This window comes from Oryzias melastigma, linkage group LG5 (assembly GCF_002922805.2).
Source record: "Oryzias melastigma strain HK-1 linkage group LG5, ASM292280v2, whole genome shotgun sequence".
Lineage (NCBI taxonomy): Eukaryota > Metazoa > Chordata > Actinopteri > Beloniformes > Adrianichthyidae > Oryzias > Oryzias melastigma.
This window is the reverse complement of record NC_050516.1, coordinates 24,026,818-24,042,670: the sequence shown is the minus strand read 5'-3', so window position 1 is coordinate 24,042,670 and position 15,853 is coordinate 24,026,818. Positions and strand designations below refer to the sequence as shown.

Below are 15,853 nucleotides of genomic sequence, written 5' to 3'. Positions count from 1 at the left end.
GCCTGATCGGGACATTCCTAACAAATAACCCAACAAATGGAGGGGTAGGGAGAAGGGAAGGATTCGGATTGGGCCGCTGATGCACCTTTATTGCGTGAATGGTTAAAAAGTTTGTCAAAGAATGTGTTTTTTAAGTGTAGCTAGAGACTGTGTTTAATGGTCAAATATTTAACATAGATTTTTTATATCTCAGAAATTTGAAAGTACTATAAAACTCTGCACAGTCCTAGTGTGAAACAGAAGCCCCATCAGCCTAAAACACCCTACCTTTAAAGCGACAGGGTGACGTAGTGTATTATCATTATCCAGTTTATAACTTAAGATCCAACATAGATTGAATTGGCTGGATGATTATCCAACTCAACTGAGTTAAGTCTGAAAGGAGAAAAGAAAAAAAGACGCATGCAAAACAAGCAGTTAAAGGTTTATTATTTACTGGTTTGCAATGTCACATTGATTATAGACCTTTAGTCGACACTACATTAACTTTGGAGAAGCTGAAGTAGCATGGAACTGTATTTCTTTAATGTCATTGAGATAACTTAAATGTTAAAATCTGATTTGATTTATTGGTTTATTGTAAACATAATTTATAGATAAAGCAACAAGAAATCACACAGATGTCAAATTCATGTCAGAAATAAAGTCATGCATTGATTTAAAATAACAGGAAAAAAATATTGAAGAAGCCATCCTCTTTCCAGTGTAATTATTCATAATTGTAAGTAGAAATGTTTGTAATAATACATACAGTACACTCTTGGGTCACATTAGATACAAAATAACGATTATTAACTGAAATCAAGTAGAGTTTAATTTAATACTTGAAAATGAGGGGAAATAAGCAAACTTATAATCCACCTCTATAAAGTCATTTCATTTTATATGTTTGCATACCATACATAATCTAGATCTGATCGGATCAAGAGCAAATTGTTGTCAAGTAACTAAATAAAATGCTTTTTGATTATCCTTAGAAGATATTCCTTTAGGATTTCAGTAAACGATAACATGAATCACACATCAACTCTTTGAATATCATCAGAACACCGTATATCAATAACCCAGAAATCTTTGCTACACATTACACATCAAGTAAATACAATTATTTACTTATCGATGGTCATCAGAAAAGCACTTTTGCATTATTTCAGTAAACACTATTACTAGGGCTGGGAATCGACAAAAAAAATAAATAAATAATCGCAAATCTGGAAAAAATTAATCGCGATTAATCAACTTTGTTTTTTTTAATTACAGTATGTGCCCGCCACTTATTATCTGGAAATAATCCTAATATGAAATCACACACAGGAAGCTAACACAAAAGCAAGCATCATAGCAGTAACAGCTAACAAGCTAGCATCATAGCATTAGCGTCTAAAAAGCTAGCAACGTAGCATCAGTTGTCATCAGAAAAGTGTTGAATCATTCTCAACATTCCAGTTCACACATCCACGTTTTGGGAATTTGTTCAAACGTTGATCTTTAACTCCTCTCATCTTCATAATCTGAAACTCAAGTTTTGTTATTGTTTGAACATTGTTTAAGCTCATTGCTTAACCCGTTCCAGAGTTTAGTGCCACACACAGACATATTTTCTTTGTGGTTCTTATCAGTTTGACCTTGAAGTTCCTACATCCTTTCTGTTTGATCTCTCCGTCATTCTTTAAGAACTGTTTTTGGTTGATAAAGTTTTTTTCTGCTGGTCCTGTAATTAAAATGTGGAGATGAGAGAAATGAACTGACTGTGATGTGAGCCACCCTCCCCATACCCACTAACCCTGCATACATCTCTAAACCTTTTGGTTTTTAGATTAAGTTTAGCCACCTACCACAACTTCTGGTATGATTTAGCTTGTTCATCTTTTTCTTTTAAAAGGTTTGACTTTGTAAAGTCAAAGTTGCTTTTTGAAAGCTTCTCCAATGGATCAAAGTCAGTAAACCTGGTGTCTCACTCCCTGCTGGCCAATGACACTCGCTACAGCGAGCCAAACAGAAGAGCTGATGGGTCTCGGCCCAACGTGTTTGACTGCATCCTCCAGCCTTCCAAGACGGGAACCAACCGAGCTTCCCTGCAGCTTGAGTTGCATTATCGGTAACTAACAAAAGTTCAAACTGTTTATCAAAATCTTCACACAAACTCACAGAGGATTTGATCCAGTAACACGTTTTCCTGCAGATCCACGCGGGAATCCTCCTGCTTCACGGTGGTTCTCAATAACCTCAGGGTCTTCCTCATCTTTGACTGGCTGCAGTTGGTCCGAGACTTCTTGCAGATGCCGGATGAGAAACGGTCCGGTGGATCCAAGTCTAGACAGAGATGGTCCAGTTACAGCAGCACAGAATCAGGAGCCCTTGCCACTGTCATGCCAAAGACAGTAAAGACTGGAGTTGTAACCAAGAGGTCTACCGTGCCCGTCACCCAGGACCACTGTTTGGAGGTTAAGATTAATGTGACAGGTGAGAAAATGATTCTGCACCTTTATGTCCATCTGAGACCTGGTTTGGAGACGAAGCTGGAATTCTTTTTCTGCTGCTGCCACATGTTTATGTAATGTTTGCTTTTACAGGTACGGAGTTTGTTGTGGTGGAGGACCGTTCCTCTCTGGAATCAAATGCCATAATTTTAAAGGGCACCACTGTCCTGACTTACAAGCCTCGCCTGCTGGACAGACCATTTTCTGGCAGCTTGGCTGGAGTTGAGGTGAGTCTGTTCTAAAACTTCTACCTCTTGATTTCAGGGTTTTTCAAAACAAAAGTACAATCCAAACTGGAGTTATTTGATTATAAAGTAGGGGTGTAACGATTCATTTTAACAATGATTCGGATTTGTGATTGACGAGTCGAGCTACTTTTGATTTTTGTTCATTTTGAATGATCCGATCAGATTCACTGAACTAAAGTGGATCTAGGATCCAGTGTGACTCAGAGATAAATACCTGGTACTGAACAGTGCAGGTGAAATTTTCCAGATTCTTGTTTTTCTTCTAGATAATCAAATGTAATTTGATTCTGCCTCAGACAAATCAGTCTGTTGTCTCACAGGATTTGAAATTGATTAATCAATTTACCGTTACACCGCTATTATGAAGTAAAGAAATGACCAATGAATATTGGTCCTGTTCTTTTAAAAAAGTAAGTAATTTACCATTTAGAATTAATCAGGACACAGAGTAAGAACCCTCCCAGCTCCAGAACCATTATTGCTTGTTAGACTAGTGAGGCTCTGTGCATTAAATAATGAGGCATTTAACTGGTGATAATTTGACTGTTTGGTTCAGGTATTTTCGTGTCGGCTGGGCAGCGAGCAGGAGACGGCGCTCTCCATCATCGACCCTGTCAATGTACAGGTGGACCTGTGCGGGAGCCCCACTTACCAGACTAGCTCAGGCCTCCTGGACGCTTTCAATGTGGAAGACATCCCTCCTTTGCTGGAGGTCAGGAGTGGCTTAGATCATGCAGCTCTCTTTAGTTTAGCATTTTAAAATCTCTTTCTGAAAACATTTTTTTTGGACAGATGACTGAACTGTCATATTCTCCTTTAAAAGATTCAGTTTCCTGCTCTGGACATCCGCCTCTCCTACAATGACATCCTGCTCTTTCTGGCTATCGCCAAGTCATTCCCCACCGCAAGTTCTATACTTTCACCTGACACTGATCGTGTTGATGCCAGCCCGCCACCTTCAGACCCCTTCAGTCAGAAGACCAGTACCATCTCAGGTTAGGAGACAGAGTGTAAACTGGCTCTTTGTCAACAGAAACCGTGTGCTGTCAGCCTTGGCTTCATGGTTTCATATTCATTTTTGTTCTGTACGTTCTTTACAGAAACTCAGCTGAGCCACTTACTAGACCTTGGCTTCAGGAGAGAGGACTGCAAACGAGCTCTAATCCACTGCAAAGGTGACAGAGCAGTTGATGTACCGTATATCTTCCAATAGCAGCTCCTGCGTTTATTACAAAAACATTGGTACTCAGTGTTTTTAGAGTCCGCCACAGTTACAATATATACAGTATCTAAAAACCATTTCAGCATGAACTTCTGAAAAACCCACTACATCAAAACATTGACAGAAAACTCTACATTTTCTAACCAATTTGGATGTTTTTTGGATCCTTTGGATTCCACAGAACATTTTGCATTATCGTATTTATTACATATAGATGGTATCAAATGATCCGTTTGGTGATTTGGTGAGTCTTTGCTCACAGCAATGTTATATAAGATGCAAAAATATTGACATGAGTGTTCAGTAAAACTCACCTTATTTGCCCACTGTCTCAAATGTGATCCACATATTTTTAACAGGGTCAAACTGTGATTATAAACACATTTTGTGTTCTTTCAACACAAGTAGTCTGTTAGGCTTTGGTGTGCGGACACAATCGCAGGACAGCTGTCAGCTCCAAAAAAAGTGTCTTTAATAACACAAAATCCAAAAACTAAGAAAGACCACAAAGCTGGAATAGGAAACAAGAATTGGTGCATGAGGTGACAAGACAAACCTGCAAGGAAGTGAGGGGAGGAACCCATTATATACAGAAAGGAGAGTGAAAAGACAAAAGGACACAGGTGGAACCAATCAGGGAGGAGTGGCAATCAGCCCAGGGGAAACACATGACATAGTCATGTAAAAAAAAGATGAACAAAAGATGAGACATTCTCACCATAAAGTTTTGAAAATTAGCAAAAGTGTTTATGGAAGTTATGGAAGCAGCCATTTTGAATTGAGCGGAAAAAGCCCTTCTACTGCCCCTAGTGGAACAATGATGAACTACAGGGCAGAAACACAGGCTAAGCTATATCCAATGAATTTCAGGGAAAGTTTGGATCATGCTAATGAGATAAGGGTCTCTGAACTGTTCCAGATAGGATATAAATAATTGTGAAGGGTAAATGAGCTGTATTGTTGTGCAGGCCATTTAGATCTTGCTGCCACTTGGCTGCTGGAGAATGCAGAAAACGTGGTGGGACATTCCAGAACCACGCCGGACTCTGGTTCCAGCAGTCACTCAGCTCCTCTGTCTGGGGTGGAGATCAAGGCTGAGAATCTGTGTATCTGCTTCATTGATGACTGCCTGGACTGTGACATCCCTCTTGCTGAGCTCACCTTCTCCAGTAAGTCCTTATAGTGCGATTAACAAAGTGCTGACCAAATTTCTGTTTTAGTGGAGACATGTAGTCTCTTGAGTAAGCTCTCTGACTGAATGGTGGTCTACCAAATTGGTTTATTCCATGTAAAAAATGTAAACGGGCCCCGTATTTGTAACATCGAAAGTGATCTGTGCGCTCAACATTATTGCAGGGTTATGTGTGCTGCAGCGCATCGGATCCGTACAAGAAGGCAACGCCAACTTCACTCTTTCTGGAGACTACTACAACCGAGAGCTGTCAGGTTAGTAAACTTAGGTATTCATGTAGTGAGGAATGATGGAGTGATATGTCTTGAGCTGATATTCTGGAATCAGTTGGAATTTCCCCTCTGTGGGACAATTAAAGGTTTTCTTAATCTTATTCTGAGGTTTTGTTGACCTCACAGAAAACCTCAAATCTAATAGTTGATCCTCGCAAACATCACAAGCAGTCTTGACCCTTCCGCTCTCTTTGGGGTCCAAATGCCTTCACCCATATATTGATGAGATTCCTTCCATGACAAATGTGGACAAAAGTGGGCATTTTATGTCTGCCATGGACATTAGTGAAACTCAAGAATCAATGACAAAAAAAGGTTCAGATGACCCCACTTTTAATGTAAACCAACTAAGGAGAGCGGAAGGGTTAAAACAATCAGATTTGTTTTCAACACGTTTAGATAAGAATCAAACAATCTGATAGAATCAAAGATGAATGATTTTTACTCATGTAAAGTGTATCTGTGTGGCAGGTTGGGAACCTTTCATCGAACCATGGCCCTGCTTCCTGTCCTGGCAGCAGCAGGCGGCCGGTCGCCTCCACCCTCCACGGTTTAAGATGGGGATTCGGTCCAAGCAGAGACTAGATGTTAACATCTCCTCTGTTTTGCTAGGTATGGAACTCATGAAACCTGCCTTTTTTGCAGCTGCCCAAACACCATTCTGTTCTGGTCTGTTTTGGGCCTCTGGGGGTGTGGCGGGGGCTCTGACATTATTAAAGTTGTCTTATTCAGCAGAAATGTGTCTTTGTGCCCCCTGAAGAACAGTACAAAACCACCAAGAGTTCCTGGATGGCTGATTACTGTCGAGAGGAAGAGCACACCCCCAGCTCCTCATCCTCCCCTCCCTGGATGGGCTCCTCTGTTGAGCCCCCTAGCTTTGGACAAAGTGAGTTACTGTCATGAACAAATGTATTTTTAATAGTCTTAAACATGAGAAAAGCAAAACTTAAACGGGACTAAAAAATGCAGAAGCATGACAGAACAAAGAGGAAGAAATCCTCATTTTGGAGCATTTCATTTCACATGCATTTGTGCAAATTGATTCTAGAAATAATTGGGAATGCCTAAAGCGAATGTTGTAGGTGGGTGATATTGGTCAACACATGAAAGCCTAAATGCTGCTGTAAATCCTTCATTTCTCTATTTTCAGATGCACCACTGGCCCACCTTCGAACACGGAGTGCAGTTAACGTGGCTGGCCTCCAGGAGCACGTTCACTGCACAGGTACAGTTCACTACGCTGGAGGGAAGTCCATGTCCTGTGTTGTCACATTTTACATTCAACTTCCTGATTAGAAACAAAAATGTTGTGTCTGTGTTTAAAAAAATTACAAAAAAATGTTTTGTTTAACAACTAGGGAGTGATTGTGGTTTAATAAATAAAAGTTATGAAAAAAAAATGTTGGAAGACAGAGTAAATTTCATCATAGACGTTCCCAGTATGTGGTCATAAGACCAGCTAACCATTTACACTACTTTATTGTATACTAACAGCCGATGCAAGCATGCCCACATTTGAACTGATTATACCTGTCTCTTTTGCTGACACACAAGCCCCATGAACTTTCAGAGACGCAAACTATGTGCAGAAACTCATTTGTCAAATGCAGCACGTGAAATAGCTTTTTGACTGGTAAGCAGATCAGTTGATGCATTTAAAGCAGGCGTGCACAAAGTCCAGCCCATATTAAAACTTCCACGGCCCCCAGGCTCAGTCTCAAAATCACTAATATACGGTCCCCAGCATTTTATAAAAACTCAGAGTACCGTTTCTTGATTTTGATTGGTTAAATTACGCTTGAAGCCATTGTAAACCTGCAGCAACATGGTCACATGACCTGTGACACTCTAGCCCATTTCTAAAGGGTCAACTGGGAAAAGAAAAGAAACGTTTCCAGTGAGAGCCAACGCTCCCAGGACAAGTGGAAATTGGCATATTTTTCCAGTTTTTTATGGAACAACTGAGTCTGCCTAACATGAGACTTTCTGTTGTCAAGGAGTTCAATATCAAGAGGAACTATCAGAAGAGACATGACAAGCCAACTGGAAATGAGTAAAAAATCACCCAAATGATGCAAAAATCATTTGAGTGATTAAAAAAAACAAAACAAATTGATGATAATGTTTGTTATTTAGCTGTAAATTTGTTTTGTGTGAAGAAATAAAAGTATGCTATTGCATTAAAACATCATCATTAGAATGCCAGGGCGAATGATTGACCCTCAAATATTTTCACCTCACCAAATCTTACCCTCTTTGCCAAAAGTTTAGACACCCCCAATTTAAAGGATTTAACAAGTTATCTAGAAATAAAACTAACATTGTCTCTCATCTAGGACACACTCTTGGTATTGTCTTCAGAGTTTGAGTTGCATTATGGTAAAAAAAAAACTCCACACCATCACCAAGACATTTTTTTGGGGGGGGGCTAAAAACAGCATAATCCTAATTAAAACGACCATTAGGAATGTTTTGAAAACAGATCAGAAGATGATCACTGTAAATTCAGTTTTGAAGCCCTCATAAGATGACATTAGTCAAGTTAAAGTCACTGAGAACTGCAATGCTTTTGTTGAATGTATTTTTTCTGTTTCACGTAGATGTTAGGATGTCAAAGAGGAGGCAGCCGTTTGTGCCTTATGCGTTGCGGAACCACACAGGATGCACCATGTGGTTTGCCACTCTGACTACAACACCAACGAGGTATGCTGACCCTCAATTCTCCTGTTGAATAGAATAGAAATACTTTATTCATCCCAAGTGTTGCAGCAAATAGACATTTACAGAAGATAAAAATAATGAATACTAGAAAAAAGTTGTGTACTGGGACAGCAATCAGACAGAGACAGAGTATTGTTCAGTGGGAGGGCGGTCGACCTTTGATTGGAAGATTGTGGGTTTGATTCCCATTTTGCAGCCCATGCATCAGAGTGTCCTCAGGTAAGACACTGAACCCCACTTTGCCTCTGTGGTTATAGGTTGGTGTCAGCGTTCAGCAGCGAAGCCGTCATCAGTAGCAGTGTTTCCATTCCACATATACGCAAAACTATATTGAAATTCCACAAATGTCAAAAAACTCATTTTTCATTTCAATTGGTTTTATTTTGATTGATTGATTGATTGGTTTATTTCAAGCATAGATTGAAAAATACAGGAGAAAACACACAATTATTTCAGACTCATTACAGAAACAATTAAATGCATTGATTAGAAAAATAGAAAACAAAAATAAAACACACTTATGTCACATTTGGTTCATTCATTTTTTTTTGTGATTATTAACTAAAGTCAGTAGAGTTTGATTCATAGATGAAGCGAACTTATATAATCCCGCCCCTACTTTGTTACTCCATTTCACTGTTTTGCATAATTATGTAATCCGGTTGTTGTTTTTTTTTTTTTGTCATTCCCAATAGTAAAGTGAAGTTCTTGTTGATTATTGATTAATCTCATCAAACATTATTTCAGTAAACAGTAACATCAATCATACATCATGTAACAGATCTATAATACTCATTGATTATCATCAAAGTACAACGTTATATTGATGCATAAAAATAATCATTACACATCAAGATCAAGTTTTAAAGTAACAATAGAGTTCTTATTAATCATTCTCTGAAAGAATTCTTATATATTTTCAGTAAACATTAATGACTCACACAATATCTAATAATCATTGATTATCTTTAGAACACAGAATTACATTAATCCTGTAATCATTGATACATATTTGGATCAAGTAAAGAACATTAATACCATAGTGATTGTAAACTTTTCAGTAATCATTACTGCATATTACAGAACATAAAACTCATTGATTACATTTAAAAAATCTTTGATTATTTCATCACATTCAAGTTCACACATTTGGAATTCTTCAAACACCAGTTGATCTTTAACTCGTCTTATCTTCATATTGTGACATTAGAGTTTCTTCATCCATGTTCTTGAATGTATAAATGCTTGAACATTGTTTGAGCTCATTACTTAACTTGTTCCAGAGTTTAGTTCCACACAGAAACACAGAAACTTTTCTTTGTGGTTCTTATCAATCTGACCTTGATGTTCCTGCATCATCTCAGTTTGTTCCTTCTTCATTTTCTAAGAACTGTTTCTGGATATTTATGTTAATGTTTTCCCACTAGCTCTGTATATTAACTGCAGTGTAAAGATCAACGAGGTCATACAGTTTTAGAATTCTGGATTGATCAAATAAATTGTTAGTGTGATCAAGATAACCGGCTTTATGTCTAATTCTGATGGTTCGTTTCTGAAGCATAAAGAGAGGATGTAGTGAACTCTTATAATTATTACCCCAAACTTCTATATAGAAGGTGAAATATGGTAATATTAAGGAGCAGTACAATAAATATCTACAGTTGTATTCTAATATATATTTAGATTTATTTATAATTGAAATAGTTTTTGAAACTTTAGTTTGTGTCTGATGTGTGGCTTCAGTTTGTTATCAATAACAATCCCTAAGAATTTCATTTCTGTTACACTTTCGATTAAGTCATTATTAACTTTAATTGAGAGCTCTCTGTTGGCTTTGTAATGACCAAAAACATCACTTTAGATTTGTCTAGATTCAAAGATAGTTTGTTGTAATCCATCCATGATTTTATTCTGATTAACTCTGTGTTCAACACATTGATAAGTTCCCTTTGATTGTCTGTAGAATAGAAAATATTTGTGTCTTCAGCAAATAAAATGAGTTTTAAAAGTTTTGAAACATTGAATATATCATTGATGTAAATATTGAACAGCAGCGGGATCAGAATTGATCCTTGTGGGACACCACAACTTATCCCTTTGGCCTCTGATGTGAATTCATTCTTCTGGACAAATTGTTTCCTTCCTGTTAAATAGCTTTAACACCTCCAGTTTGTCCAGTAGGATGTCAGGATTGAGTGTCAAATGCTTTTTTTAAGTCGATGAAGATTCCAGCTTCAGATTTCTTTTATCCAGAGTTTGTGATCTCCTCCACATCATCAATGATAGCCATTGAGGTTGATCTGTTTTCTCTGAAACCAGATTGGCTTTCATTTTTTATGTTATATTTATCAATGAATTTAGCTAATTTGTCATTGAATATCTTTTCTAGAATTTTAGAGAATTGTGGAAGGAGAGAAATAGGTCTCTAGTTTGTAAACAGGTGTTAACAAACTATTATTCTTATTACTATTATTTTCATTACACTGTTTCCATTAAATCCCAGTAATGCAAACAAACACAAACCAACTCGCATGATTAGTCATTCAAAACACAATGAAAACAATCATTGTTTTAAGTTGGTTCAAAAGAGGAAAGCATTTGGATGACATCACAGCAGCGCCGCACAGCAGAAGCATTGACAGTCTCTATATATGTCAAAATGCGTTTACTTCTTTCAACTAAAATCAGAATTCCATTTTTGTCAATTTGAATTTATTTTAATGAAATCGTGATAAAATCGAAATCGTGAAATAAAATAAAAAAAATCGTGATTTTGTTCTTTTGCCATATCGCCCAGCCCTAGTTGTAGCGTTGTGGAACCTCTCGTGGCGCCCTCTCAGGGCAGCCGCTTCCTACCAAGAAGCACAATTCATTTGAAAAAAAGTGTTTCCATTGTAGTTTGACAAAACATGTTAGTTTCAATACGTCCCAAAACAACCTCCTCCAAACGCCAAAACTTTTTCTTCAGTAAATGCGAGTTTTTCCAAAACTTCATTTTTTCCATTAAGCATATTCATTATCACAAATCCAGTTAATCATAGTTAATGGAATGTGACTGGAAAGCACTTTGGGCCCTTAAGGAAGTTATAAAAGTGCTATACAAGAATACCCCGTTCACCATTTATTCTTTTATTTTTTCAACATGGACCTGCCAGAGGACATCAGCTGGAGATTAGGTTACGACTAAAGTCTGTTATATTTACATGTCTTCTTCGTGTTCATTAGTATGCAATGTCCCTTTCTTAATAAATAAATACTTCAAATGTCCAAGCATATCAGGACAGAAAATGAAAACGAAAATGAATGCAGCTTCTATACCTGCTGATGCTGTTAAACTCTGTCTGGAGTCTTGATATACGCATGATGTTATACCAAGACTCCAAATTATAGATACAACTACGACTCCCAGGGTGTCTAAGGACTATTGTGAGCATTTAAAGGCCGGAGCTGTAAATCTGTAATAAAAATTATCTCAATTTTAAATGTTAAATATGAATAAATTTTACTCATTTGGAATTAAATAACAAATATATATATGTATTTTCCTATTCCCCTTACAATTTACCTTCTTTCCAAAATCTTTCCAAACTTTCTACTTTTTCTTGAATACACACATAGGAAGAAGTCACATATGACATCAATTTATACTTTTCTTTTAAAACAACACAGACACTGTTATTAATAACTAGATTTAGGGTATTGTCGGGTGGACTGGGGTTGTCTCCATTTGGAGACCTTTTAGTGACCCAAGAAGAACGAAGCTTTATGAGAACCGAGTCCTTTTCTTAAAGTGTTTGTTTTTCCCCACAGGGTGGCGTTGTCTCACAGCAGCAGCGCAGATTCTATCTCAGACATCCACAACTCTGGAGTGGACGACAGCCACAACGTCAGCCAATGGAGGGAGGTGTTGCCCGGGGAGGAGCTTCCATTTGAGTTTGAAGCGCGCGAGAAGCTGCGTCACCGGTACAGTTCAGACTCTGCGCGTCACATCATTCATTCTTTTTTCTTTAACGTTGATCCAGAATTGACATTAAAGGAGTTTGACAGTTTTTATTAAATGCACAAAACTCTAAAAATGTGCAGTCCTGCACCAAATATGTTAGCATATTCACAATAACACCAACCAAATATTTCAACAGAGGACCTCCCAAAATCGCTTTGACATCAGTAAGCACACCCTGAACAGATCATATATAAGGAGCTGTGGGTTATGAGGAGCGCTGTTGTTTTTGAAATAAATCAGGTTTTAAATTGGGGATGTCCCAGTCGTATCACGTGATCGGAAATCAGGATCGATCACAGTTACTCGATTGAAATCGTATGTTGCATCCTGATCAAGGATCGAATATTTATTTTATTTTTATTTTGATCCGGGCCATATATATTTCAAACTTTTTACTACAGAGAAATTCTCTACTGAAGATCTTCATATCATGAACAGATCGCCACATCTCATTGCTGTGAAGCGCAGTAGAGTATGGCAGTAATTTGAGCACAAGAAAAGTTCAGTAAAGCTAGCCAGATTTTGGATTTGGTTTATTTCAAGCAATCAAAAAAAAAGATCCAAAGGAGTTTAGGAGATTGAAAGGGAGTGGGAGTAAGCAAACGTATATAATCCATCTCTGCTTTACAGATTGACAGATTCAGGCTACCAGGTTCAGAAAGTCTCTTAGAGGAAGGAGAAGACTAACCCTAACCCTTTTTAATCTCTGCAGAGAGAGATTCCATGTCTGGTAGCTTCTCCATTCAAACCAGCAGTCACACTCAGACAGTAAAAAATAATTATAAAGAAACAATGTGCTACAGATAAAAAGAAGATAATAACAGATTATATAAGAACATTATAAAGTCACGACTAGTGTCAATTGGTTTGCCTTAATTCAATCAACGACCTACAAAGACATTGCAGTAGAAAAAAGATTTAAGGGAAAAGTTTTTGTTTCTTTTCAATGGGAATTGTTCTCTCTGTGCTGCTGACAGACGGCAGTAACTATGTAGGGACCGTCTACGAAGTTCAAACTCCAGGAAAAAGATTTTAACAAAATCAACGAGGTCTCAAAAACAATCAAAACTAGTGAATGATTACTTTAATATAGTTAGTCATAAATGGAAACTCATCATCCTCATATACCAGCTACAACAAAGATTTTGGAAGAATTTCTTTTGACTTTTTGATGGAGATAAGAATCATATTTGATCAAACATGTTCAGTAGATCTGAAGGTACTAAAGCTGCAGTCACTAAACCTTCTAACATGACTAATTATCAACTATTTTTACTAGTTAATCCAGTTTCTACTTAATTGTTTAAGCTACTTCCCAGAAGGGCTCTGTTTGAGTTACATTTTTCTGTGTTACAAAAAGTGTCGATTCTCAAAATTAAATGACTTGGATTTGGATCAAGGCTAAATAAACCTGATACGTTTATGTTTGCCTTTTAGTGCAGAAACTTTGGTATTCTCCCTGATGTTTGCTCTCTGTTTCCCACAGACACACTCACGAGCTGAAGCTGCACCAGCTGCTGGTCCGGGTTTGTGGTTGGGAGCAAGTCAAGCCGGTATCTGTTGACAAAGTGGGCATCTTCTTCCGCTACGCTGCCCCTGACAGGAACAGCTCTTCCAGCATTGTGAGCTCAGATTGACTCTGGGAACAAAGCGCTGATCTCATGATAGCAGCTCATCCTTTTGTCCTCATGTCCCACAGGTGGGGAGCCCCATTAGCAGGACCAACATCATCCACCCTCATGTTTATGTAAGTCTCCAAGCATTTATTACATGCTCCATACAAGTGTCAATTAAACTCTGCAGTATTCTGGCTACACATGAAGCACATGGGGCTGTCACGATCAGTCAACTAATCTATCACCAAACTACTATTAAAATAGTCGACGACTAATTTAAAAGTCGCTTAGTCGTTCCTTTATATTCTATGGAGCCAGATTGTAGTAAAATTGAACAAAGTTGTGAGCGTTCAGCACCAAAAAAAGTACTGTTTGATATTTCAGTCGGAGAGACCAAAACATTATCTTTAGTGGAAAACAGTTCCTTGTTTCAGATGTCGACCTCATGTGATTTAATCTTGTTTTAATCCCAGAATCTATTGAAGGACAGAAGCTGCACGATTCATTGAAAGTTTAAGAAACTATCATCTTAATTGTCTTTATCTGTAGTTATTTCAAAACTAATGGTGGTTAAGATGTGTGCTTTACATCCACTTTGCACATGACCTGATTAGACTAATTGGAAAAAAATAATCAGTGATTAGACAGGTCTTTCCAGGCTGTTGCTCCTAGACTCTGGAATGAGCTCGCTTTCTCCCTCCGTTCCCTGGACTCTGTTCACTCTTTTAAAAGCCATCTTAAAACCTTTTATTTTCCTCAGCATTTTAACTGAGTCTGTTTTTAATTGGGCTTGAAATGATTGTTGTATGTGGTACTTGCTGTCTGTCTTTTATGTTTCTTAGCTTGTGAGGCTTTTGTCTTTTATGTTTTTAATTGGGGAAGCTTTGTCTTTTATGTTTTACATTACATTTTGTAATAAAGATGTCAGTTTGTATACTTTTTTTATACTTTACAAAAACAATATGCACTGAAGAGGTATGAAAAATACAAAAAAAAAGCCACTGCTGCTGCAGAAAAAAACACAATTGAAAGGTGTCTAAGTTAAACTGGAAAAATTAATTATTATGAACGTTGTTCCGACGCTATGTCACAGTTTACCTTTTCTATGCTCTCTGTTTCAAGGATTTTCATTGCAATCTTGAAGACTTTTTTAAATGACATTGCACTCACTGTGTTCTGCATGCTGATTGCATGATAATTTTGTCATTCGATCTCCTCCATGTCGTGTCTTCTCTACACAATACATTCAGCTTTCCAAATTTACATAAATGTTGAAATGCGATCAAATCTTTGTTTTCATTCTAATACTGAACTTATTTTTCTATGAAAGTTTGAACTGAGAGTTTAAACAAGAGAGAAAATGTTCATATTTGTTTGAGAAAAGCTTAGAAAGTTTGAAGTAAGGATTTGAAAACACCTGTAGTAGAGGTGGGAAATATCGGTGTGGCGAACTATCGCATTATTTCAACTCACAAACAATTAGCGGTCTTCTCTTTCTCTTAATTGAGTTCTTAAAATAATACCAAAGAAGTCCACCAGAGGGCGCTTCATGTGAGGATGAAAGTGAAATGTAAGGATGCCGTAGCGAAACCGTCATTACTTTTTACCGATAAGTTTTTAATCTAAATGTCTAAAACGTGGCACTTAGGCGCCATAGTGACGTGGGTTCAGCGCGAACACGGAGTGCTCTTTCTTCGCTGCTTTGGCCGCAGTGTGGACAGGACGGGAAGGGGTCCACGTGCTTGCACCACAGACTCCGCTGACGGATGAAAACGTACACGGATGACAGAATGGCCGCGAGCAAAACTACTGTGGTAATAAAACCAAAAATGTCATGTCTTAAGAACTTAGAAAAAAGAATCACCTAATATTAAAACAATATATAAAAACGAATATAATAAAACTAATAATGATATTAGCTAGTCATGAACAATCAAAGAGGCAGGTGTCATCAAATTCATGTTAAAACAAAGTCATTCATTTTTAAAATTTTAAAAGAGGACAGGAATCGCATTTGGTTAAAAATGTACAATATCTCTAAAGATTTTAAAGCTAAAGTCAAACTTTCTTTCTTTCCCATAGCTGATTCCATGACTTAA

At 37.5% G+C, this 15,853-nt stretch overlaps 1 protein-coding gene across 3 annotated transcripts in view; it reads left to right on the top strand.

The window, feature by feature from the left end:
• vps13d (vacuolar protein sorting 13 homolog D) overlaps window positions 1-15,853 on the top strand; it is a 93,347-nt gene that overhangs the window by 47,598 nt on the left and 29,896 nt on the right. For all 3 annotated transcript variants that reach the window (XM_024270030.2, XM_024270029.2, XM_024270031.2), the window contains exons 30-44: window positions 1,883-2,098; window positions 2,183-2,463; window positions 2,574-2,707; window positions 3,285-3,440; window positions 3,552-3,723; window positions 3,829-3,903; window positions 4,919-5,119; window positions 5,307-5,396; window positions 5,886-6,026; window positions 6,175-6,300; window positions 6,565-6,639; window positions 8,015-8,117; window positions 11,946-12,098; window positions 13,625-13,760; window positions 13,838-13,885. In XM_024270030.2, the coding sequence (XP_024125798.1) occupies window positions 1,883-2,098; window positions 2,183-2,463; window positions 2,574-2,707; window positions 3,285-3,440; window positions 3,552-3,723; window positions 3,829-3,903; window positions 4,919-5,119; window positions 5,307-5,396; window positions 5,886-6,026; window positions 6,175-6,300; window positions 6,565-6,639; window positions 8,015-8,117; window positions 11,946-12,098; window positions 13,625-13,760; window positions 13,838-13,885 (2,107 nt within the window). The remainder of the gene's footprint in view (window positions 1-1,882; window positions 2,099-2,182; window positions 2,464-2,573; window positions 2,708-3,284; window positions 3,441-3,551; window positions 3,724-3,828; window positions 3,904-4,918; window positions 5,120-5,306; window positions 5,397-5,885; window positions 6,027-6,174; window positions 6,301-6,564; window positions 6,640-8,014; window positions 8,118-11,945; window positions 12,099-13,624; window positions 13,761-13,837; window positions 13,886-15,853) is intronic.